The sequence below is a fragment of the Rosa chinensis genome, chromosome 7 (assembly GCF_002994745.2).
Source record: "Rosa chinensis cultivar Old Blush chromosome 7, RchiOBHm-V2, whole genome shotgun sequence".
In the NCBI taxonomy this organism is placed as follows: domain Eukaryota; kingdom Viridiplantae; phylum Streptophyta; class Magnoliopsida; order Rosales; family Rosaceae; genus Rosa; species Rosa chinensis.
The window spans coordinates 12,543,385-12,568,269 of record NC_037094.1 but is presented as its reverse complement, the minus strand read 5'-3'; the positions used below and the strand labels follow the sequence as shown (position 1 = coordinate 12,568,269).

The 24,885-nt window shown below is 41.6% G+C and overlaps 1 protein-coding gene and 1 long non-coding RNA gene across 2 annotated transcripts; one reads left to right on the top strand and one right to left on the bottom strand.

Moving 5' to 3' along the window:
- Positions 1–19,787: 19,787 nt before the first annotated feature.
- On the top strand, positions 19,788–20,613 carry LOC112176758. The gene is made up of 2 exons (XR_002927083.2): positions 19,788–19,908; positions 20,113–20,613. It is a non-coding gene; the product is annotated as an uncharacterized LOC112176758 (long non-coding RNA).
- A 2,709-nt stretch (positions 20,614–23,322) lies between these two features.
- On the bottom strand, positions 23,323–24,548 carry LOC112176757 (probable fructokinase-1). The gene has a single exon (XM_024314816.2). It carries the CDS (start codon positions 24,482–24,484, stop codon positions 23,513–23,515), a length of 972 nt encoding a protein of 323 aa, XP_024170584.1. The 5' UTR covers positions 24,485–24,548; the 3' UTR covers positions 23,323–23,512.
- Between the last annotated feature and the right edge of the window lie 337 nt (positions 24,549–24,885).

Below are 24,885 nucleotides of genomic sequence, written 5' to 3'. Positions count from 1 at the left end.
TGCAGGTCTGCTGTAGAAAATCAAATTGTCAAGAAAAATTGTTTTTGTAGCCTGAAGTATATTGTGGTGGTATTAGGAAGACTGAGGTGAAGATTGCGGATTCTGCATATATTGAATCAAATTCACTGTTCACTGTAGGTAAAATTTTTCAACAGTTCATTTTTCTATTTATGGGGCTGTGATGGTTCATGGTTGCTACATATTCCTTTACTTCTCGATCATTTGACTTTGGACTTGGTTTGGTTTATCGTTCTCTTGACAATGTTTGTTTTATTCATTGGCTTATATGTTTGTTCGTTGCTACATTTCCAATTTGTAACCCGAACTTCTGTCGGCTTTGAACAAAGATTACATATACAATGCATCTTAACCATGGTCCAACAATTAGTTCAAAGCTTAAGATTTTATGTGTAATTGGTCGATAAAGTGAAAATTTTGAAATTACTTTTATTTTGCAAATTTTTCAACGTATGATAGTGTTTATAAAGTCAGATTTCTATATGCAGCTATACCGGTACATTCAAGAATCGGCAAGAATCATCAAGTTTTTCATCAAGATGAAGTGAACATTGTGCCTAATCAGATTCAAGTTTTAATGTAAGGGTAGATATGGTGTATGATGCCTGTCTATATATACCCTAGATTGCTTATTAATCTTTTATAGTTACAAGTTGATCATGGAAATTCTTATGTACAGTTCTCATATCAAATTAGTTTTGCAGTACATAGATATGATCACTGAACACTGTAATTTTATTAACATAATAAAGGTTCTCTAACTTGACGTCAAATGCATCTGTATGCTGAGAGTTGGAACATTTTTGCAAGGTCTGATGGCTGAATTTGTTGGTTGTTAGAAATCAGAACAAGCTTCAGGTTTGTATAACATTAAATCCATAGGAGTTTCAATACGACCATAGTTTGAAAACACATTATCTAAATTGATTTGGCTTATCTTTCAATATAGTTAATCAGGAAATGAAGCTACTTCTTCATTTAGTAATTTGGTGTCCATATATATACGTAACTGTTAATGGATATTTGACATGACCTTTGAAAACACATTGTTTAGATTTTTTCAACTTATTTTTCAAGAATCATCTATAGATATCTAGGTAAAAAAATTTAATAAATTCTGCTAGAGATCGAGGTGTTGCATTTTACTATAGTAAACTTATGCCAAACACTACAGGTAATGGATGTGAATGACATGTCATTGCCTCTATTTCACTTGCTTATTTTCTGGATGGAAATTGCTAGCATGCTAATCTTTTTTTTTAAGTATTGAAGAAAGTAGAAGAAAAATATAGAATGAATTAATACACTCATCCTCCAATTCCCAATTTTTCACAAATACTGAACTGTTTTGTTACTATTCTCAATTTAAGGGCTTACTTGGTTTTGTTTTAATAGGAGCTCAATGAAGGGATTTAATGCTTATATGTCTACTATTCTTTTAGTATTGCTTGATTGAAAGTATGATTTCTTAGGGTTGCTTCATTTGGCTCTTGATAAAGCTCCTTTCAGTTGTTTAATGCTTATATATGGATGACCTTTAAAATAGTTAGTTCATTATTTGATTAATTATTTGTTAGGTCTGCTTGGTTGTTTCTGAGATTAAGTATATAGTTTCAGCTGATGGACTTGGTCCCTTACTTGATTTTTCGTTGCAAGATGGAATATGAAATGCTAATACTACATATAGAATGACCTAAAAATATCCTCTGTTTCTCTTTCACATGGTTGACAAAATTGATTAGACTCTGGACTTTTCTATTTGATTCCCAATTAGAAATGGACTTTTTCTTGAGTTTTTTGCAGACATGAATTTTCTGTTACTATAGCTTATTGGATTTTGGTAATGAAAATAAAATCTTTGGGCAATTCCAATGGACATTGTATCTTTTTTGGATTCTTATATAAATATTAGCTCATGATTCAGGGAATGAAGTTATTTTTGAAAGAAGTTGAGGGAATTCACAAACAAAAGAATTTCAAGAAGAGACTTTCTGGCTAATTATATTGTTTCATCTATCATACTCCACTGAAACTTGGCCAATGTTGCCTTGAAGATATCTGAGATTACAATCATGGTGGAAAAGACCACTGAAGTTAGGAATTGCAAAGATACACTTTAATTCAGTTTAGAAAAACCAAACCCCCGCAGCATCGCGTGGGAAGGATTTTCTAGTTACTTAACAATCCATTGCCTAGTCAATTACACCAAAGTAAATATGAAATTCAACAAAAAGAAAATCCCAAATTTCTTTTGAAAAGTTCTATAAATACACTCACTCTGTTTACTTCCCACACCAACTATAAAAAATTCTACAAATACACGAATTATTTCGTAAATTTATTAATAAATCAAATTTTAAATTCAGATAGCGTATTGGTAGTAGAATTGTGTTTTATTATCAATGGAGGCAACTTGGACAAACACTATGACCATTTGATCATTATTTCTGCGCTATGTTATTCTTTACCAACCATTGACGCTGCAAACCTCACAGATTCAGAAAAGAACTCATTCCATAGAAAATGATGTCATGAATCCCTGAATATATATATATATATATATGTATGTATATATACTTGGAGAAATTGAATCTAACCAAGTTTAACTATTGCTACACTTTCAAAATAAATCTGCAGTGTATTCGGTGGAAGAAATCAACAAGTTAGTCTCTAACTGGCGGTCGGAGCAGCCTGAATCAAACTTGGTAAGGCGGATTGGTCGAGTGATACGTAGAAGAACAAAGTGATCGGAAAGAATAATGTCATCCAAAAGCTTGTACGTTATGACTTGAACAATAGCTTTCTTAATTTTAGACCTAGCCTGATTAATTTAAGATATATAGTACGTCTTGTTCCTCTTCGTATTTTTGGTTATTGGTGTTGAATTGTTGATGATATATCCATCATTATTTTACATTCGTTTTCTAATATGTGTATCAGGTTTTCACTGCTTCCATGTTTAAGGACAGAGGAGAGAGATACTGGTATTGTATCATCATCAATATTCTTGGAGAATGGAAGCAAATTATTAGAAGATCTCATTGCTTCATGTGATGGAAAGTCTAATCCAATTCGTTGTTATTCTCTTGATGAACTCACAAGGGCCGGCAACCAACAACTTTGATCCTTCTTGCATTATACAAAACTTTTCGGAGGAATTTCGTTACCAAATGTTTAATGGTTTTGTAGATGACCGATCAATTACCATTAAGAAGTTTATGAGTACTGCCCAAGTTGGGTATGAAGCTAGGTCTCTGGCCATTCGTGACATTATAATAACAATGCAGATGAGCAGCCATAACGATGTCTTAAAGCTGTTGGGCTGCTGCTTAGAGCTCCCTATACCGGCTCTAGTGCTTGAATGTGCAAGTGAAGGAGTTCTTGTTGATTTGTGAGTCATGTTGAGTAGAACAAGTTTGCTTACATGTAAAATAAACTTGTAGGAGAAGGATCTTGTAGAAGAAGGGAACTTGGAGTACAAGTACACTTGGAGAACAAGTTTACTTGGAGATCAAGATGTGTAATGTAGTAGTGTAGGGCTTTGTATATATACCCCCATTTACACCATTGAATCAACATCAGAAAATTATCACTCACAAATATTTCCTTCCTTTCCATTTCATATTTTGACTTGGTATCAGAGCAAAAATCCGAAAGGACTTTGTCTCTTTCCTTCATTCTTCTTTCCTCACACTCTGGGGTAAGATTGTTCCTTCCTCTAATTCGAAGGTTAGGATTGTTTTCTATCTTTTAGAAGGTGAATTTTATCCTTGTAACGTCGAGCTTACTTGCCCAACACCACTAGGTCCATCCAATTAATGCGATGTCTAGGCCAATGATCGAATAAGAGAAAGGTAACCGAAAGGTTAAAAAGTGAGCATTGCTCCACCAAAATCTTAACCCTCCTTATCTGGTCGCATTAAAAGGAGTTACCGAAAGGTTGCACGATAGGCAACACCCAAGGATTAGATTTCATTTCTCTTTACTTAGGAAGTACTGCTGCTTCTTGACTAGTCGATTAATCCATCTCGACTTGTCAAACTTACATTCTGTCTCAATTCCGCTGCATATTGTCTTTTCGTCGGTATTCCAATGTCTAGCCATGATGCTCCACTTTTAGAAGGAGGGAATACCAACAATTCCCGTATTCAAAAAGTTGAAGTCTCCGTTCAAAACCTAGATTCTTCATCAGGTTCATTCGGAGGAGCAAAACTGAATGGACCTAGGAATTACAGGACATGGAAGAAGACGATTTCCGCTCACCTTTGTGGAATACATAAGATGGGTCATGTCACCGGTACCATTAAGGCACCGGCGAATGAGGAAAGTGAAGAATATGTCAGGTGGGAAGATGTTGATGGACTTGTACTATCAATTCTGTACAAGGCCATGACTGATGAGGTGATCCAATTGATCATTGGGTGTGATACTGCTGCAGAAGTTTGGAAGACGCTCAATGATCTCTATCTGAATGAATATGATTTTTCCAAGATCTATGAGTTGTTGTGCAAGGCAACACCCAGCTGAAAAACATGTGGGCCGAGATTGATAAACGACGACCAAACAAATTGAAGAATGCTAAGGATTTACTTGGTACAAGAAGGAAAAGGAATGGGAGCATGTGCACCAGTTTCTGGGTAGATTAGATGCTAGACATGATAGTGCCAAGGGAGAGTTGTTGCGTAGGCAAGAGCCTCCTTCCCTCACTGAGGCTTTTACCTACATCCGCAAGGATGAGTCTCAGCAAGGTAGCACAAAGGCAGTTCATTCTGAAATCTCCAGCCTAACAATCTAAGCTAAGCCCCTTCAGGCTCAAGGTCCACCTCCTGGCTTTAGTACACCACAATCAGGATTACATCCCATGACTCAGGGTTCTTCTCCATGTAGGTTTGTATGTCAACATTGCAAACTGACTGGACACACCAAGGAGACTTGTTATAAGTTGGTTGGCTACCTTGCTGGATACTTCAGCAACTGAACCTCGAGGTAGAGGAAAGGCAGCTGTTCATCTTGTTCAGAGTTCAGAGTACTTTGGAGTCGCTGGGCAGGATCATACCACAGGCAGTGATGGCCCTCCCTCAGTCTCAATGGTTGCAAAAGGTACAGCTGGTAAGATTGGTATGGTTTTAAAAATTTCTAACTTTGTCGGTTCAGATACTTAGATTATTGATTCTGGTGCTTTATATCATATGACCTATGATAGGAAGTTTTTCATTACCTTATCCACTCCTAATGTGTCATATGTTAGAAATGCCAATGGTGAATCCTTTCCTGTCTTAGGTATTGGGTCTATAAGAGTCACACCTACCTTAGTATTGCATGATGTATTGTATGTGCCAGACTTGTCTCACCACTTAATCTCAGTTCCCCAATTGAATACTCAACCCTTGTTCTATGTGACATTTTTTCCCATGTATGTAGTGTTCCAGGATCTTCTAACCAGGGAAGTCATTGGCAAGGGGTATATGAGGGGGAGACTGTTTCATCTGGATCAAGCTTATGCCGGGGAGAGACCAAGGAATAATGTCCCAGTTGCTTTGGCTTTGACTTTGACTTCTAAAGAGCTTAATGAAGTCTGGTTATGGCATAGATGTTTAGGGCATCCTTCATTCAGTGTAATGTGTAAAGTTATTCCCTCTTTATTTGTTGGCATTGATGAGTCATCCTTACATTGTGAAACTTGTGTTTTGGCGAAAAGCCATAGAGTCAACTATCCATTGAGTCTTTCTAATAAAAGTTCTATGTCTTTTGAGATTATTCACTCTACTGTGTGGGGACCTTCCAGAGAACCCACTATTTCTGGAATGCGTTATTTTGTCTTGTTTATTGATGATTGCACTCGATTATCATGGGTAGCATTGCTTAAGTCTAAGGATGCTGTGTTTTCTGCTTTTCAAGCCTTTCAAAAATTGATTCAAACATAGTTCAATGGTCATATCGAAGTTTTTCATTATGATAATTTGGGGGGGGGGAGTTTGTTAATCCTGATTTTCAGGAATATTTCCAAGAAAAAGGTATAATCCATCAAACCACTTGTCCTCAAACACCTGAACAAAATGGTGTGTTTGAGTGTAAAAATCGTCATCTCCTAGACATAGCACAAGCATTGCTATTTGGTGCTCATATGCCCAAATATCTTTGGGGTGAGGCGGTTTAGACTGCCTCACATCTTATTAATTGTCTTCCTTCCAGTGTTCTTCAGGGGCGCATTCCCTTTGAAGTCCTATCAACCCATGTCTCTATTCCTTCCTTCCTTAATCTTCCAGCTCGTGTCTTTGGTTGTGTTGCCTTTGTCCCTATACCCAAAAATCAGAGGTCAAAGTTGGATGTCCGAGCTCTCAAATGCGTCTTTGTAGGTTATGGTTCTCATCAGAAAGGTTATAAGTGCTATCACCTACCTATACGAAAGTTCTATGTCACCATGGACGTGTCATTTTATGAAGATATGTGTTATTTCTCCCCCAACAACACCACTCTTCAGGGGGAGAATGAGTTTTTTGAAGAGAAGTTTGTTGGTGGAAAGTTGAAGATGAATAAAGACGCGGAAGAAGAGAGTACTGACATCCCGAAATCAAATAGTCAAATTTCCCAAATCAACCAGTCAAATGAGGAAACCGGTGAAATGGGCAGAAGTGTACTAGACTAGTCGATTTCTAAAGAAGACTCTATTCCAGCTTCCCCCTCATCTGATACTTTTCCCCTTGATACCGAACTTTCTGGTCAAGAAGCTCCATCTCAGGTATGTCCAGTATATTCACCTAGTAACTCTATGGAGTCTGTATCTTCTACATATGTGTTACCTAGTAGGACTACCAGTGGTCAACCAGCAAAAAAGTATGAACCTTCCATAACTGCTAAAGCCAAATATCCAGTAGCTAACTTTGTGTCACATCATAGGTTATCTAAACCTTATTCATCATTTGTGAATCAAATATCCTCTGCATCTGTTCCTAACAAAGTGTAGGAGGCTTTGGGAGACCCAAAGTGGGCCAAGGCAATGGAGGAAGAAATGGAGGCATTAGAAAAGAATCACACCTGGGAACTTGTACCACTTCCTCGTGGTAAAAAAATTGTTGGGTGTAGATGGATTTTACTGTCAAACATAATGCAGATGGCACAGTAAGTAGGTATAAGGCGAGGTTGGTGGCTAAGGGGTTCACTCAGACATATGAGATTGACTATTATGAGACTTTTGCTCCAGTAGCCAAGATGAATATTGTTCAGGTGTTGTTGTCACTTGCAGCTAATATGAATTGGCCACTTCATCAATTTGATGTAAAAAATGCTTTCCTTCATGGGGAGTTAACTGAAGAAGTATACATGGGTCTTGCTCCTGGGTATGCCTCAGATACACATGGTAATGTTGTTTGCAGATTGAACAAATCCCTTTATGGACTTAAACAGTCACCTCGGGCATGGTTTGGTAGATTCACTCAGTCCATGAGACGTTTTGGATACAAGCAAAGCTATTCAGACCACACTTTATTCTTAAAGAACCAAAAGGGGAAGGTAACTGTGCTTATTATATATGTGGATGATATGATAATAACAGGGGATGACTTGGTAGAAATTGGAAGTCTTTAGAAGAAGTTGGCTTTTGAGTTTGAGATGAAGAATTTGGGAGATTTAAAGTACTTCTTGGGGATTGAGGTAGCCAGGGGGAGAAATGGCATCTTCTTATGTTAGCGAAAGTATGTGTTGGATCTCTTGGCAGAGACAGGCATATTGGATTGTTCTCCAATTGACATTCCAATTAAGCAAAATCACAAACTAGCAGAATATCTAGATCAGGTTCCAACTGACAAATCAAGATACCAGAGGTTAGTGGGACACCTGATATATTTGTCACACACTAGACCTGATGTTGCTTATGCAGTTAGTGTTGTGAGTCAGTTTATGCATAATGCAAGTGAACGGCATATGGAGGCAGTGGAAAGAATCTTGAGGTACTTAAAGTCAGCACCAGGAAAAGGTTTAATGTTTTCTAAATATTAGCACCATAATGTTAGTGGATATACAGATGCAGATTGGGCTGGTTCTATCACAGACAAGAAATCTACATCTGGGTACTTCACCTTTGTGGGAGGAAACCTTGTTGCTTGGAGAAGTAAGAAGCAAAAGGTTGTTGCAAGGTCAAGTGCTGAAGCTGAATATAGAGGTATGACACATGGAGTGTGTGAACTTCTGTGGCTACGAAATTTACTTCGAGATTTGGGTTTTAAGCCTAAGTCAGCAATGCAATTGTACTGTGATAACAAAGCAGCTATTGACATATATCACAGAATCCTGTACAGCATGACCGAACAAAACATGTGGAAGTTGATCGACATTTCATTAAGAAAAAGATGGATGCAAAGTTAATCTCCTTTCCTTTTGTTCCAACCAAGGAGCAATTAGCGGATATACTTACCAAAGCTGTATCTAGCAAGTTGTTCCATGACTCACTAGGCAAGTTGGGTCTTTGTGACGTTTATGCCCCAACTTGAGGGGGAGTGTTGATTTGTGAGTCATATTGTGTAGAACAAGTTTGCTTGCATAAAAAGTAAAAACTTGTAGGAGAAGGATCTTGTAGAAGAAGGGAATTTGGAGTACCAGTACACTTGGAGATCAAGATGTGTAATGTAGCAGTGTAGGGCTTTGTATATATACCCCCATTTACACCATTGAATCAACATCAGAAAATTCATCACTCACAAATATTTCTTCCTTTCCGTTTCATATTGTAGATACCTCTACTAGCAAGGCTAGTTTGCTACCTCACCAAGCATAAACAACAACCTCATGGGATCCAACCGCTACTTGCATCTTGTAGCCCTATGGTTAAGCTACGCTACGGTATCCGGAAGTTGCAAATCCGTCGCCGGGAAGCCACCTTTCCGGCCTTGCCAACATGCCCTCACAAATAGGCTTTCTAGACTAGAAGTAGTGGTTGCTTGTCCCACATCGAAAACCATGTAAAGGAGATGGCTTCCTTCACCTATAAAAGGAACTCTCCTCCCACTTAAACACCATTCATTCCATTACATCCAATCCTATTACATCTCTTGTAATCTTGTTAGGCCGCAAGGCTCGACACACTAGTATAAGCTTTCAAGTTGACGTAGTCTCCCGCTAAGGCTGGAGGTGAACCACTATACTTCGCTTGTGTCACTCTCTCTCTCTCTCTAAAGCTAACTAGAGACCGCTCAATCTCTAACGTTAACATTGGCGCCGTCTGTGGGAAGCCAACACAATGGCTTCGTCACGTACCATGAACTTCGGTAAACATCAAATTAGGGCTTGGTCAACTCCCGGCGGGGTCGGTCAACGCCTAACTCACAAAGGTCAACGCCGAACAGGGCTTGGTCAACTTTTGGTCAACGCTGACCAATGTTAGTCAACGCTAGCAAAAAAAAAAAAAAACCTTGGCGGCAAATCTTCTCTGGACACCCAGAAAACTTCTCTGGGCACCCAGGCTTCTTCTCTCGATCGATCATCAGCACCAACACCAAAGCTTTGTCCGCTTGGCACCACCGCCGGCTACGATCATCCTCCAGGTTGCAGCTCCAGACCCTCCGCAGGAGAGTCGTCCTCCAGGGGACCCCCGCCAGCATCCTCCGCTGGACTGTTCACCGCTGAGCTTCACCTCCGCCGGCAGGCCTCCGCCAGGCGAGTCTTCGCCGAGCTCCAGGTTTTCCATCTCCGCCACACTTTGAGCATCCACCGAACTCTTCAACCACCGCCGGACTCTTCGGTCTCCGCCGGACTCTTGAGCACCAGCGGCAAAACCTCCTCCCACCAAGACCTCCGACCAAGCTCCTCCGCCGAGTCATCCTCTGTCGGACACCACCGCTAACCTCAACTGCTCCGCCAGAGAACCATCAGCGGCACTTCTTCCGCTAATCTCTGTCGGCCACTGGTTTCTCTTTCGATCAATCAACAACGCTAGCCACGAACAGACCGCTGATGATCAGGCTCCGCCAACCATCACCTCTAGCAAAGCTCGGTTATGCCGGAAAACCCGCTAACCATCTCCGCTGAACATCCCCAACGAGCTTCTCCGCCGGACTTCAGCACTGGGCTTCACCGCTGGGCACCTTCCTTGGCAAGCCTCCGCTACCGCCGGCCAAGACTCTGCTGGCCAGGGATCAGCTACTCAAACTTCGCCGCCCAATCTTCGCTTCCGCTGGACTGGTCACCGCCGAACTTCACCACTGGCCATCTCTGCTAACCGGCCTCCGCTCCGCTAGCCAAAATTCCTCCGCTGAGTCACACTTCCGCTCGCCAAGCTTCCCCCGCTACCACAGCGTCGTTGTCATCACCCAACAGTGAGTTCGTGGCACCGCTAGCCACAGCCAAAGACAAACTCCGCTGCCCGGAGTTCTCACCCCACTCACCGGCCATTCTTCGGCGACCGCGGCACTTCCACTTCCGCTAAAAGACCAATCTCCACCAGCCTAGCTCTGGCAAGATTTCAGCCAGCTACTTTCCACCGCTAGCATCAGCGGAACAACAACCTCCAGCTCCTGAGGCTTTCCCGCTAGGCGCTCTTCTGTGCAACTCCCTTCCATCATGGCTTTACGCTTCGAGCAGCTGGGATGGTCGGAATAGGCAAACAGCTAAGTCTTCCGTCACTCTATCTTTATCCTCTCTTTACTGATATACACAGATGCACACCACGTGCTTCCTTGTGAACATAACCATGATCTGCTCAATAGCATCATACACTTACAGCACATATAATATATATAATTATATATAGTTCGGTAGCTCAGTAGTTCACACCAAACACTAGCTCAGTAGCTCGCATGTGCCATACACAAATTTGCAATAGAATGTCTATCACCACGTGGTGCTTGCTCCGGCGGCATTGACATAGTCAACGCTTCAATTACTATGCTAGTTTAACTTACATGTGTCTGATGCTTATCACCAATTCAAACTCATCACCGTCCATATATTAATATAAATATGTTAGCAATGCCATATTATACCCAAACAACATTTGTTTAGTAGCATGTCCATTGATATCGATGGTAGTTCACTCTCGACACATACACATATAATTATATATAGTTGAGATGATTATATGCATGCTCTAAGTGGGAAATGCCACAGACTAGCTCAGTAGCTCACAATCTGAAAATGCATTTTGCATGGCTTCATTACCTTGTGACAATATGATTATATTTATGGGATAGCAATCTAGCAACAAATACTCATTCATACTTTGACACATTGTACTTCGTGTATAAATGACATTTATGCCTACCTAAGTTCAATATCTCATGTCAACCTATACACTTTATTTAAAACTTTGTCAAAGTACCTAGGCAAATTGTTGATGTTGATTTTACAAATCCACATATTAATCATATATTTTGTTTCAAGGAAATTCAATTATTTCTCTCGAGCATTCAACCTCAACTACGAGTTGACATACATTATCGGAGCACTTTATCCACCAAGGCAATGGACCGTCATGCTCGGCCAACTCAGCTAGCCTCCAACTTGGCATAAGATAAGTCACTGTCTTATCTCTTACGCTCTTGCAATTAGAGCTTTTGCCATGACTATACATGTCTCCATGACACTTAAGCATGCCTACAAAACGTTATTAGCAACTTTACTACAAGTATATGCTATACACATATGCCATGCTACTACTTAATTGCAACTCAATTAAATAAATATGTGACACTCATCTAGAAGCTTGTGACACTTACGACTTACTAAAACATGCTCCGATAAACGACTTGCTCGGGTTATGACTCGCTTGGGTATCGAGTATGGCCACGACTTGCGCTTGGGCCACGCCTCGCATGCTCGCACAGCGCTTACACACTCAACTACACCCAACTTGCTCGAACAAATCTACTTGCTCGATCATGTCCAACATGTTTTACTTAAGCCCCAAGTTCACAAACACTTCATTCTATGCCACCGGGACTACTCCCACAAAATTACTTTGGACACCCATTACACTTGCCACTATCTATTGTGCGTGTTATATGGCCACGATCCACATACACAACTACCAATATTTTACATGTTCATACACATTAATGGAATATTGAATTCTTCTACCATTTGTTATTCGCTACAAATCGAATTCTTTTCGCATTCCATTAATACGAACGGTAACCAATACAACAAGCATTCTACATATGCGCATTTTTTCATTGTGTAGGTGTTAACGTTAGAATCCGGGCGGACTCTAGTTAGCTTTAGAGAGAGAGATAGAGAGAGAGAAAGAGTTGACACGAGATGTATAGTGGTTCGCCTCCGCATGAGCGGGAGACTACGTCCACTTGAAAGCTATACTAGTGTGTCGAGCCTTGCGGCCTAACAAGATTACAAGAGATGTAATGAATCTGTTGAGTTGTGGGAGGAGGCATTCCTTTTATAGATGAAGGAATGCTTCTCATTTACTTGTTCTTCGATGTGGGACAAGCAAAGTTACTATTCTAGTCTATTTAACATGTAGAAAGCCATGTTGTAGTGGCATCTTGGCAAGGGCGGAAAGGTGGCTTCCCGACGTCGGATTTGCGACTTCCGGATACCGTGGCGTAGCTTGAACATAGGGCTACACGATGCATGCTCGGTTGGGCCTTGCCATGTCTTGTGGATGTCCCAAAGTAGGTGTTACTTATGCTTGGTGATGTAGTAAATACTCCATATTATTGGAGGTATGTACAAGTCCCCGAAGTCCCCGAGTAAGAGTAGCTTCTTGGTTGGGGAGTTCAAATCATGAAGTCATCAAGCATAAGTAATATCCGAGAGGCGCACGGCCCCTACAAGTCCCCGAGCTCCGCAAGCAAGAAGGGACTCGCTATCCTATATCACAAAAGACAAAAATTCGTAAGTGCATGAGAGAATGGGGCGTCGCCCTGCCGCATGGCGGTAGGTCGTAGACCATAGATTCGTGGAGCCCGGAGGCTAGACCATACGTAAGAAAACGTGAAAAAATGTGGTGCCCGGAGGCTAGACCATATGTATGAAGCATTGTGAACCGAGAGCGTAACTAAAGCATGTTGGATAAGTGGAGCGAGTTAGGTGTTCGAGCAAGTTGGGTGTAGGCGCTATATGAGCGAGCGGGGCGTAGCCCAAGCGAGTCGCGGCCATGCTTTGATACCCAAGCGAGTCATAACCGTTTCGCAAGCATTTATCCGAGCATGTTTAATTGAGCGATAAGTGTCACAAGGTTCTAGATGAATGTCACATGAAAGTGATTTTAAGCATGTATGTGTGTAGCATGTACTTGTAGGAAAGTTGCTAATAACATGTTGTAGGCATGCTTAAGGGTTATAGAGACATGTATAGTCATGGCATCGGCGGTAGCTCAAATTGTAAGAGCGTAAAGATAAGAGGAAGGCACTTATCTTATGCCGATTTGAAGCGAGTTGGAGTTGGAAATGATCTAAGTACACAAATCATGTTGGAGTTGTCCAAGCATGACGCTCCGTTGCTCCGGTGAAGTTCCTTAGTAGAAGGCTAATGATCTCGTTGATTGAAACGGTGCTTGTGCCTCGTCAACATTAAGATAAGGTAAATGATTAGCACTTTTGTCCATATGATGAACCGATCATATGTGATTGAATATGTGCAACGCAGAATTAGCGTACATATATTTGAGAATGTCATGGTGGCGATCACAGTGATATTATTGTTTCACATATATGCATGGCATTTAGTACATGGACATGTGCCGTGAGCTAATGCCATATCTCTAGAATGCTAGAATTGAAACGATACTGCCGCATGACCAAGTATTGGTCAAAAAGTGTGCTAATGCCTAGTATATATTAATGGATGACAGAAGCATAATTGAGACAAGAAAGTTGGGCGTAGCATGTGATCTTGCAGGCTTTGATTATTACAAGCATGTAGGCATATACCCATAGCTACATAATGTGAATGCAATTGGATATGCATTTGTCATGGTCTCATGGACTTATCAGGGCACTAGCATGCTTAACAGATGGCATGTGCTTATAATATGTAGAGTTGTGGACATATGTATGCCATCATGAGCTGCCGACTTTTAAATGCATGGCATGTGTATGCTTTTGCAGCAATGAGAATATAATATATATATGCTTGGTCATGGACGTGTAGCAAAGTGATGAGAATATATTATACCATATATGCCTTGGATGATTATAATAGACATATACATGCCTTCGCAATTTAGCTTTGCAGCACCGAAAGAACAACTTATCTGTTTTCCAGCTTTTCAGAAAGAAAGTGCTGAGCTCCATCTCCGATCGACGCCTGGGTGAGGAGATGCATCAAGAAATCGAAAGCATGGGGCCGTCAGTGGTGCTCTTGGTCAGCGGAGGAGTGCCGGCAGAGTGTGGTTTTTGCTATCGGAGGTGGCCAACGGAGGAAGTTGTGGCCGTCGGAGGAGATTGGCGGTGCTTGGCCAGCGGAGCGGAGTGGAGCTCTCGTTCAGCGGATAGTTTGAGTTCGGCGGAGCCCTAGAGCTCAGCCGATGAACAGTCCAGCGGAGGAAAAAAGTCCGGCGGAACTCGGAGCTACAGTTGGAGGAGGAGCGCAGCGGAGGTGGCTAGCGGCGGTCCCGGAACTCAGCGGGGGAGAAGCTATCTGGCGGTGCCAGTGAAGTTTTGGCGGTTCCTGGCGGAGTTTTTGCCGCTGAAGAATTGTGGCGGTGGAGGTGCAGGAACTTTGAAGTTGGGCGGAGCTCCGAAGTTGGGCGGAGCTTGGCCGCTGGTGGAGGGAGCTGCAGCGGAACAGTGCAGCGAGTGTGCAGCGGAGCAGCTTGCAGCGGAGACATGGATGGCAGGCCTAGCAGAGGATGACGCCCAGCGGTGATCGCTGTCAAGGGAGTGAGACGCCGGCGGTGCCCAGTGGTGCGTGCAGAGATTGGCGCGCAGCAGTGCAGCGGTGCTTCCCCGGCGTAGCCGTAACGAAGCCTTGTAAAGCGTGAAGAGGAGTTGCTGCAGTTCGCTGGGCGAAGCGGTGGAGCACCGGGCGGAGGATCTATGGCTAGCGGAGCGGAGGATTAGGTGCTCGGCGGAGGTCCCGAGTTCGGCGGTACTTGGAACTCAGCAGTTTGCAGTAGCGGGAACGCTGGAGGACAGGCCTAGCGGCGGCGTTGGTTTTTGCTCAGTGGTATGCAGGCGGTGTTTTGCTGCGATCGATCAAAGAAAAAAAAGAAAGCAGTGGCCGCCGCTGATGCTGGCGGTGCCGGCTGATATGTGGTGGGTTGCTGCTGAGAGCTATGCGAGCAAGTGCCGTAGGGGTTGTCCGGCGGAGCGGAACGTGGTGCTCGGCCGAGTTGGCCTGGTCATGCCGCTGAGCGATGCAAAGAGGAAGACGAGGCCTTGAAGAGAATGGGTGTCCAGAGAAGATCTCTGGGTGTCCAGAGAAGATTTGCCGCCCAGAAATTTTTTTTTTTTTTTTTTTTTTTTTTTTTTGTGTTCAGCGGAGACCAATTGAGCTAGCTTTGACTTTTTGAGTAGGGCGTTGACTGACTCCGCCGGGCGTTGACCAGCCATGCTGGGCGTTGACCGACCCCGCCGGGCGTTGACCGACCCCGCCGGGAGTTGACCGACCCCGCCGGGAGTTGACCGACCATGTTTTGATGTTGAATGAGAGTCGACTCGACATTTTCGGGTCAAAGTTCGTGGTAGGTGACGAAGCCTTTGTGTGTCGGCTTCCCACAGACGGCGCCAATTGTTAACGTTAGAATCCGGGCGGACTCTAGTTAGCTTTAGAGAGAGAGATAGAGAGAGAGAAAGAGTTGACACGAGATGTATAGTGGTTCGCCTCCGCATGAGCGGGAGACTACGTCCACTTGAAAGCTATACTAGTGTGTCGAGCCTTGCGGCCTAACAAGATTACAAGAGATGTAATGAATCTGTTGAGTTGTGGGAGGAGGCATTCCTTTTATAGATGAAGGAATGCTTCTCATTTACTTGTTCTTCGATGTGGGACAAGCAAAGTTACTATTCTAGTCTATTTAACATGTAGAAAGCCATGTTGTAGTGGCATCTTGGCAAGGGCGGAAAGGTGGCTTCCCGACGTCGGATTTGCGACTTCCGGATACCGTGGCGTAGCTTGAACATAGGGCTACACGATGCATGTCTCGGTTGGGCCTTGCCATGTCTTGTGGATGTCCCAAAGTAGGTGTTACTTATGCTTGGTGATGTAGTAAATACTCCATATTATTGGAGGTATGTACAGTAGGTTAAAAGAGTCCCTTCTTGCTTACGGAGCTCGGGGACTTGTAGGGGCTAGGCGCCTCTCGAACATTGTTTATGCTTGATGACTCCATGATTATAACTCCCCAACCAAGAAGCTCCTCTTACTCGGGGACTTCGGGGACTTGTAGATACCTCTACTAGCAAGGCTAGTTTGCTACCTCACCAAGCATAAACAACACCCTCATGGGATCCAACCGCTACTTGCATCTTGTAGCCCTATGTTTAAGCTACGCTACGGTATCCGGAAGTCGCAAATCCGTCGCCGGGAAGCCACCTTTCCGGCCTTGCCAACATGCCCTCACAAATAGGCTTTCTAGACTAGAAGTAGTGGTTGCTTGTCCCACATTGAAAACCATGTAAAGGAGATGGCTTCCTTCACCTATAAAAGGAACTCTCCTCCCACTTAAACACCATTCATTCCATTACATCCAATCCCATTACATCTCTTGTAATCTTGTTAGGCCGCAAGGCTCGACACACTAGTATAAGCTTTCAAGTGGACGTAGTCTCCCGCTAAGGCGGGAGGTGAACCACTATACTTCGCTTGTGTCACTCTCTCTCTCTAAAGCTAACTAGAGACCGCTCAATCTCTAACGTTAACACATATTTTGACTGTTCTAACTAGTGAAGCGGGTTATGGAGCAAATCAATCCCTACTATGGAATATTAGGCTGCGCATTGCAAAGCAACTTGCAAATGCAATTACATATCTACATACTGCCTTCTCCAGGCTAATCATTCGTAGAGATATACGAGCCTCATGTGTTTTCTTGGGCAATGATTATATTCTGAAGCTTTGCAACTTCTCACTTTCCATAACCATTCCTCCTATGCAATCCCATGTTGTAGATGAGCCAAAAGGGACATATGGGTACCTTGACCCTGCCTACATGAGTTCTGGTTACATTTCAGAAAAGACTAATGTTTATAGCTTTGGTGTGCTTTTACTTATATTGTTGACAGGCCAAAAAGTTGTGCTTCAATATCAAGGAGAATTTGAGTCGATTATTTCATATGTGAAACGTCAAGCTAGTGATGGTCAGATTCAGACGGTAGTAGATCCTAAAATCCTTGGAGAGATGGGGGAATATAAGCAAGCTCAAGAGCACTTGCATTTATTCCTAGCACTGGCATTGTCATGCACCCAAGATGAAAGTGAAGTAAGGCCAGATATGATTGATGTGGCTAAAGAACTTATACTTATTGAGAAGTCTGTCCTGCTTCGCTAGACATCCACATTTGTTATCCCCTATTTGAAATCAGATTGAATTTCTCACTTTATTCATTGATGGTTCATGCACATGCAACTTTACCTGCCCCTGTTTAGATTTATAAGAAGTTAAAACACCCTCACCTTGTTGTCTAAATCGCCACTTGTTTACAAATCGACATATATGCATACTGCTCATGTTAGCAGGTTGTACTAGTGGTCTAGCATGGATTCGTGTCGAGTAATAATGTAATATCAGTCCAATCAGACAAGCTTGCTCTAGATGTTGAGTAGGCCGGTCTTGAGGTTCTTGATGCTCAGGGCGAAAACTTTTTTTTGGTGCCTAGAGCTAGATTGGGAGAAAGATTGGAGGGACCAATTATGAAAATGAATTGAGGGATTGAATAACCATTGAAACCCTACCTTTAAAAAGAAATTTGTTTGATTTCAACGTTTTGGAAAGAGTGAGAGACTCTGCTATAATGATACTTGCAAAAATGCAATTCTTGATGACTTGAAGAGTCGAAAAAGAAGAAAAAGAAAGAAAAAAAACACGCAGTTAGTGGGTCTAGATAGGGCTGGGCATTTAAGCCCGAAAATCCGTAAACCCGGACCGGCCTGTCAAGGCCCGACCCGTACGGTCCGGGCCCATTTTTTTTTATTATCAAAACGGTTCGGGCCGGGCCTTAACTTTCAAAATACGGTTCCGGCCCGGGCCTGCACTTTCAGAAATTAAAAAGCCCGTCAGGCCCGTTTTACATAAAAAGAGACATGTGTCTCTATATTATTGGCTATAAAATAGGGCTCATACTTTTATATTGTAGACCTCCCCACACCAAATCATTCTCTCTAATATTAATTCCTAACCCTACTCTCTCTCTCTCCTCTCTTCTGTTTTCTGTCAGCCGCATAACTCAATTTCTCTCTTCTTCTTCCTTTTGGTTACCAGAACTCCATTTCTTTGTCTTCTTGAAACTTCTCATCTTTGAAATCCAGAACCTTCCTCAAGGCCACCATCTCACCGATCTCATCGCCCCGTCTTCACTCGTCCCCTACCTTTCGCTTTGGCCCGCTCAGATTTTCAGAACCTCTTTCTCTCTCCAACTAGATCATCCCCTTCCATGGATCCCACGATCCGCTCTTCCTCTCCTGCCCGCCGTGGAAGCGCAGTCCGCTACTCCGCTCTACCTCCGTGGAAAAGTCGGGTTGAAGGATGTCAGTGATGGATTCGTCAATTTGCGTAATTTGATCTCCATGACTCGGCTGATTTCTGGTCCTTTGCTTGGATCAATTAATATAAATTGATTTGATTTTTCTTTTTTGTTGTAAAGATCAGATTTGATTAGTTATGTTGTTGGTTGATTACTAGATGAACATGGTGTTCTTGTTTTAATTTGTTACGTTGTTAAGTTATTTGAGAATTAGCAAGTTACTGATCTTCTTTTTTTTTTCCTCTCTTTTTTCTGTTTATGGAGGCATTAAAGGCTTAAAGCCCAGAAAAAGGAAATAAAACGGAAATAAAAAGGAATTTGTATTTGAACTTGGAATATGTTGAAATCTGAAAATATATAGATGCATTTGGGCCCGAAAACCCGGAAGCCCGGCCCGAAATGGAACGGGCCGGTCCCGGGTCGGTCCCTGATCGTTGCAAAGCGGGTTTTGGGCCCGAACCGTAAAAAACGGGCCGGTTCCGGGCCCAGCAAAGTTTTAGTTGAACCCGGCCCGTGCCCAGCCCTAGGTCTAGAATTCAAAAATAAACGATTTTTTTTTTTACATTCCGCAACATATTATTGTAATTATATATATAATTGGTGCCCCACCTTCCCTTGGGCCCTGGGCTGTTGCCAAGGTTGGGCAAGGCCGGGCCTGAATTGTTGAGTTTGTATTTTTCTTATGTGAAGAATGGTCACCTTTAAGCTAAACGCATCAGCACAAGCACACAGACCATTAGACAAACAGATAGGGAAGGATTACCATAGGTTTATTAACTTTAGGATGAACATTAGTACATACAGGGATACACCGATAGACATGTCATAAGTATTACTAAGGATAAGAGATCACTCCAAAAAGTATTACTAAGGGGTTTATTTTCCGAGCCAATGTGCCCTTCCACCTTTCTTGTGGATTGCAAACTCTTATTTTCTAGGATGTCTTATCTGCGTAGTCCCATATCTTAATTGAAAACTGAAAGTGTGCTTTTTGAGACCCTCTCTTCTCAAATTCTAGATGGTATACTAAAAATGACTTTTCTAAAGGTCTAGAATTTTTCCTTACATTCTGCGCCCTTGTTCCACGACCAGTCCTGCTCCATAACGCTCAGTTTCTGTTTAACCTTGTCTCTATCTTGTTAAGCTTATGTTTCCTTATATTGTTTCAGAAAATTCCTCTTGTTATTGCTGGCCGGCGACCTGGTGATGCTGAAGTTGTCTATGCATCAACAGATAAGGCAGAGAGGGAACTGAACTGGAAGTAAGTTGATTTGCAAACTTTTATGCATTCTATTCATCAACGAAATTATCGATAACTGAAATGTCTTAATGTATGACCTAGAGTTGTATGCATTAAAATTTTGTGCACCAATCTTGTTGCTGCTCAACCCACCCTTCTACCTGATGTAATGAAATGGTAATATGAATTGTGATTTTATATCTTACTCGCTAAATCTTCGTGCAGGGCGAAATATAACATTGATGACATGTGCCGGGATCAGTGGAATTGGGCTAGCAAGAACCCATATGGCTAGGGACCTCAAGACAATAGCAGCTGAAAGCCGAAACCTAATAGTTCATATGCTTTACAAATTTAGTTTAGGGGTTACCATCAGTGGAACTGGGCTAGGCAAATCCATATTTATGGATCTCCAGACTCTAGCTACAACTAAAAGCTGATAGTTTTATGTACTCTATATCTTAGCTTAGCGTCATCTCTCACCTCTATGTAAATCTTTTGTGGCCTTCCAGATATTAGGTTTTTGTTTGTTGACGGTACTTATAAGCGATAGTCATTATGGTGTTACGTTCTGGATTACTTGGCCAATTAATGTTATGTTTTTATCGTCCTTTAATTTGATCACAGCTTTAGTATCAAAATTGTAACCTTTGGATTAGATCATGAGATCAGATTGCTGCCTTCTAATATATTTGCTATACAAAAATTTGACTTGTTCTCGAGAAACTTGTGTACAACAGTTTTATTTGTGATTTATGGTTTGCTTACTGCTCTATACATCTGAGTTAAGAGAAAACGGCTCATAACTTACAATCAGAGAGACAACTGATTTGATTCAGTACATTGATACTTCCTCTTGCCATGTTATTCTGTCAGCCTGGTGCAGTTCATCGTCCCATTTCAATTCGCCGTTCAGAAATATTCATTTTCTTCATAAAAGTTTCGGAGAAGAGAGAATGAAAAACGATTGCACTTGCAAAAGGCTTATTGTCAAGCTCTCCGATGCTCTTTTCGTGAATTGAACCCCTTAATATTGAGAAATTGTTTCAGTTCATATGGTGAAATATCTGAACATCCGTTTGTTCTTTTTTTTTTTGTCAAATAGTTCATTCATTAAAAAGAGAAGAAATTTTAAATACACATCCCTAATCACTTAATACACATTCCTATTATTTTATATTTCAAATTAGATTTTTTAGGTAGGTTGAATGACCAAAACAGACATCTATGCATTAGAAAGAAAAAAAAATAGTCATATTGTCCTTATATAGAATAATTTATGTATAAATAGTTAGATAAACATAACAAATTTCTATACATGGCCTCCTAATTTAGTACAAGAATAAAGTTAGAAACTATCTAATTTATTTTTTTCTTAAATAAATTGTAATTAAATGAGGTTAGAAAACATAATATTTAGAATTACAAAATCAAAGGCATTAAATGTTTTTAAAATGGATCGTTTTACTCCCTTTTTTGGTTAATTTCATTTTCTTTCTTTTTTCAAAGAGATACGATTAATCCATTTATTTTCTAATATAAAACATCACGGGTGAAAAAAATTTGTAATTGTTAATTTGTTTGGCCTCTCTAATGACAACTTTGTAGTTCCACCATTGGAGAGAAACTAGTGATATGGTTTTGGTTAAATGTTCAACTCATAATTTTATACTTGATCAACATGATGTTTGGTGGATGAGAACTCAAATAATATAAAACCTATTTATATGCATCTATTTAAAGGGAACAATAATAAATCTTTATGGATTTCTGAATAAGTAACACAAGTAATCAATATGGTCATTTAAAAACATCAATATACTAGAATATACTAATCATATTAAATAGTAGCCTTAATATAGTCAAATAATAGGATATTTCATGATTTTTGAGATTAAGGATATTTTAGGTACTTTGGGTTGTGTATTTAGTAGAATATTAGAATGAGAAATTAAATGGGTGGTGTATTAAGTATAGAGTGTGTATTAAGTAATTAGGGGTGTGTATTTAAAACTTCTCCATTAAAAAAGAAGCAAATTACAAATGTTGATGTGCGTAAGGAAGCAAAAGTCCTAAGCTTAGAGGCCCAAAAGACAAAAGCTTGATTAACTTACATCAGACAAAAAAGAAAAACAAACTGAAGCCCAAAAGCCCAACAACAACCAAAACCAACCCTAGATCTAAAACCACTTAGAGCTGCTGCAGAGAAACCAGCCGCCATGGCTGCTGACCACCGAGCTGCAAAGAGAGAGGCATCGACCAAAGCTTCACTTTCAGAGGCCAGAGGTTTGTCCACCATCATTCTCCATACCTGAATAGTCTGCAAAAGAAGGAAAGAGGTACCAACGGACATGAGAACGGCAGTCGTGGTGGTGGAGACCACCGAGCAACACAACGCCACTGGTCCGGTGTCGTCCACAAACATCGGTGGAGTACCGGTTCGGCAGCTATTCGTAGGTGTAGAGTTAGGTGTAGATACCCAGGTCGAGACCGAGTGTGAGGGGATTGTGGAAAAAAAGAGAAAAAGATGGGATAGAACATGAGAGGTGGATCTGTAAGAGGGTGAGAGAGGTGGAACTAAATCTGGGTAATTGAAGAAGAATTGGGCTGGAACAAAGAAAACTATAATGAAACTGAGACATAAAGTCTCAGATCTGAGACAAAACTCAGGGAAAACACACCACAGAGGGTGGAGACACACCACCTAGGGTGGAGAAGCTGTTGGCCGACTCTCAAAACTGCAGAGAGTTTGGGGGCAGCGGGAGAAGCTGTTCTACTATGTCCCCGCCTAGCTTTGAACATCCGTTTGTTCAATAAACCATTTTCTAGCTCTTGTAAGTTTGAGTTTCCTTCAAGTCCATAGATCCACATAAGCTCTGCTTTCTACTTGGATATCTGTCACCCATTAACCCAAGTTTGTTAGTCTTCGGCGGCCGCTTGGATAGTTATGAATCTCAAGTGAGCATACCTAAAGTGTTAGCAACTTAGCATAGAATTTGAGGAAAGCGCACACAAGCCAGGATCTTGGTAGAACAACGCTTTTTGGGATGATTCACATTGGCAAACTGGATTTATGAACAAATCTAGTTGCACTATGAACCATGGTCTATGTAGAGAAGAGAGGCACCATTCATTACAAAATCAATAGATCTGAAAAAGATAGATTACCTTGTGATCATGACCGAATTTTCTTGATAAAATGCATATAAACACTTGTTGATTTCATAGGGATTTTGAATGTGAGCGCCGTCCTGATTCAAAGATTCATCGACCACTTTGTTCACCACATAATCTATCCTGCTTAACTTCACTTCTATCGTACAACACAGTTATATGTGTTAAAAATTCAAAATCATTTATCTTAAATTTTATACAAAATAAAGTTATGAACAAAAAAAAAACCGAAAGAATAATTAAATAAAAATGACAGCCAAAAGTTAACATTTTATCCGATTATGCTTGTTTTAATGTTGATACACGCAAGAAGAGAAGAATTACTGAGGTTGGAAAACTATCTCAAATCAAAAGCAATGAAGTTTAAAAACACAGAAGTCCTAGAAAGATGGATGAACTACAAAAAGAATCTATGCTATTACAAAAAACAAAAACTAAAACAAAAATCAATCTATGCCTCTTTGATTAGGGCGAGGACTTCGAACTCTGTGGGGAGTGCAGGAATTGCTCCCTTCTTAGTAGTTGTTATTGCTCCACATGCATTTGCGAATTTGAGTACTTCCCTCAACCTTTGCTCATCATCAAGAACAGATTGGTCATCAACAATCTTTGCGAGCAGAGCACCCACAAATGAATCACCAGCACCAGTAGTATCTACCGCAGTTACATGAAAAGCTTCCACACATCCACGGAAATTCTTAGTGTAGTATCTGCAACCCTTTTCACCAAGAGTGACAAGAAGGAGCTTCAAGTTAGGATGCCACAGAGTCATCGCGGATTCATCGTCAATGTTGGGATTTCCTGTGAGAAACTCAAGCTCTACATCACTGACCTTGATCACTTCTGCCTTTTCCCATATACTCATTATTTGTTCGCGTGCCTCCTCAGGTGAAGGCCACAATGGTAGTCGGAGGTTCGGGTCGTAGGAAAGTAAGGCACCGGCATCTTTTGCGACCTCCATTGCCTTCAGATGTGCCGACCTGCATGGTTCAACAATCAAGCTTATTGATCCATAATGGAACACTTTAGCGGATCTGATCAGCTCTAAATCGAGCTCTTCGGGCTTGAGCAGCATATCGGCGCTAGGGTTTCGGTAGAACATGAACTCGCGCTCTCCGTCGGCGCGTAGGGTCACGAATGCCAGAGCGGTGCGTGCATTTTGGTCGAACAGGATGCCCTGCCCGGAGACACAGTTCTCTTTCAAGATTCCGGCGAGCATGTGCCCGAACTCGTCGTCGCCGAGCTTCCCGACGAAGGAGGAGTTGCCACCGAGCCGAGCCACAGCGATCGCCACGTTGGCGGGGGCGCCACCGGGGGCCTTCAAGAAAGCTGGGGCTTCGGCCAGTGAAACGCCCGAAACGGTGGGGACGAAGTCGATCAGCATCTCCCCGAAACTCACGATCAGACCCTTCTCATTAGCCATGATCAATCACTCAAGAGACAAAGAGAGTAAACAGAGGAGGAGGTTGTTTGGTGGGTATAGGAGGAGAAAGAAATAATGATAGTTGTAAGATATACAGGATTGGATTGAAGGCATGAGGTATTTATAGACTAGAAAGAGAGTCAATCCTACTCCTCATTGAAAACTGATTCATTTTTCTAATCAAATTACTAATGTCAATCTTACTCCTCATCGTAAACTAATTCATTTAATTTTTAGTTATCCGTAATTTGGTTAAAATATCACTCTATTCAGTCTTCATCCTCTCCAATGTCAACGACATGTCGTCCTGATTTCCCGCCCTCAGCCTAATCTCTCTCTTGCTCCTCTACACACTCTCCCAAGCTCATGACAAATTCTGCATCGTCGGCGCCGGTCAACGT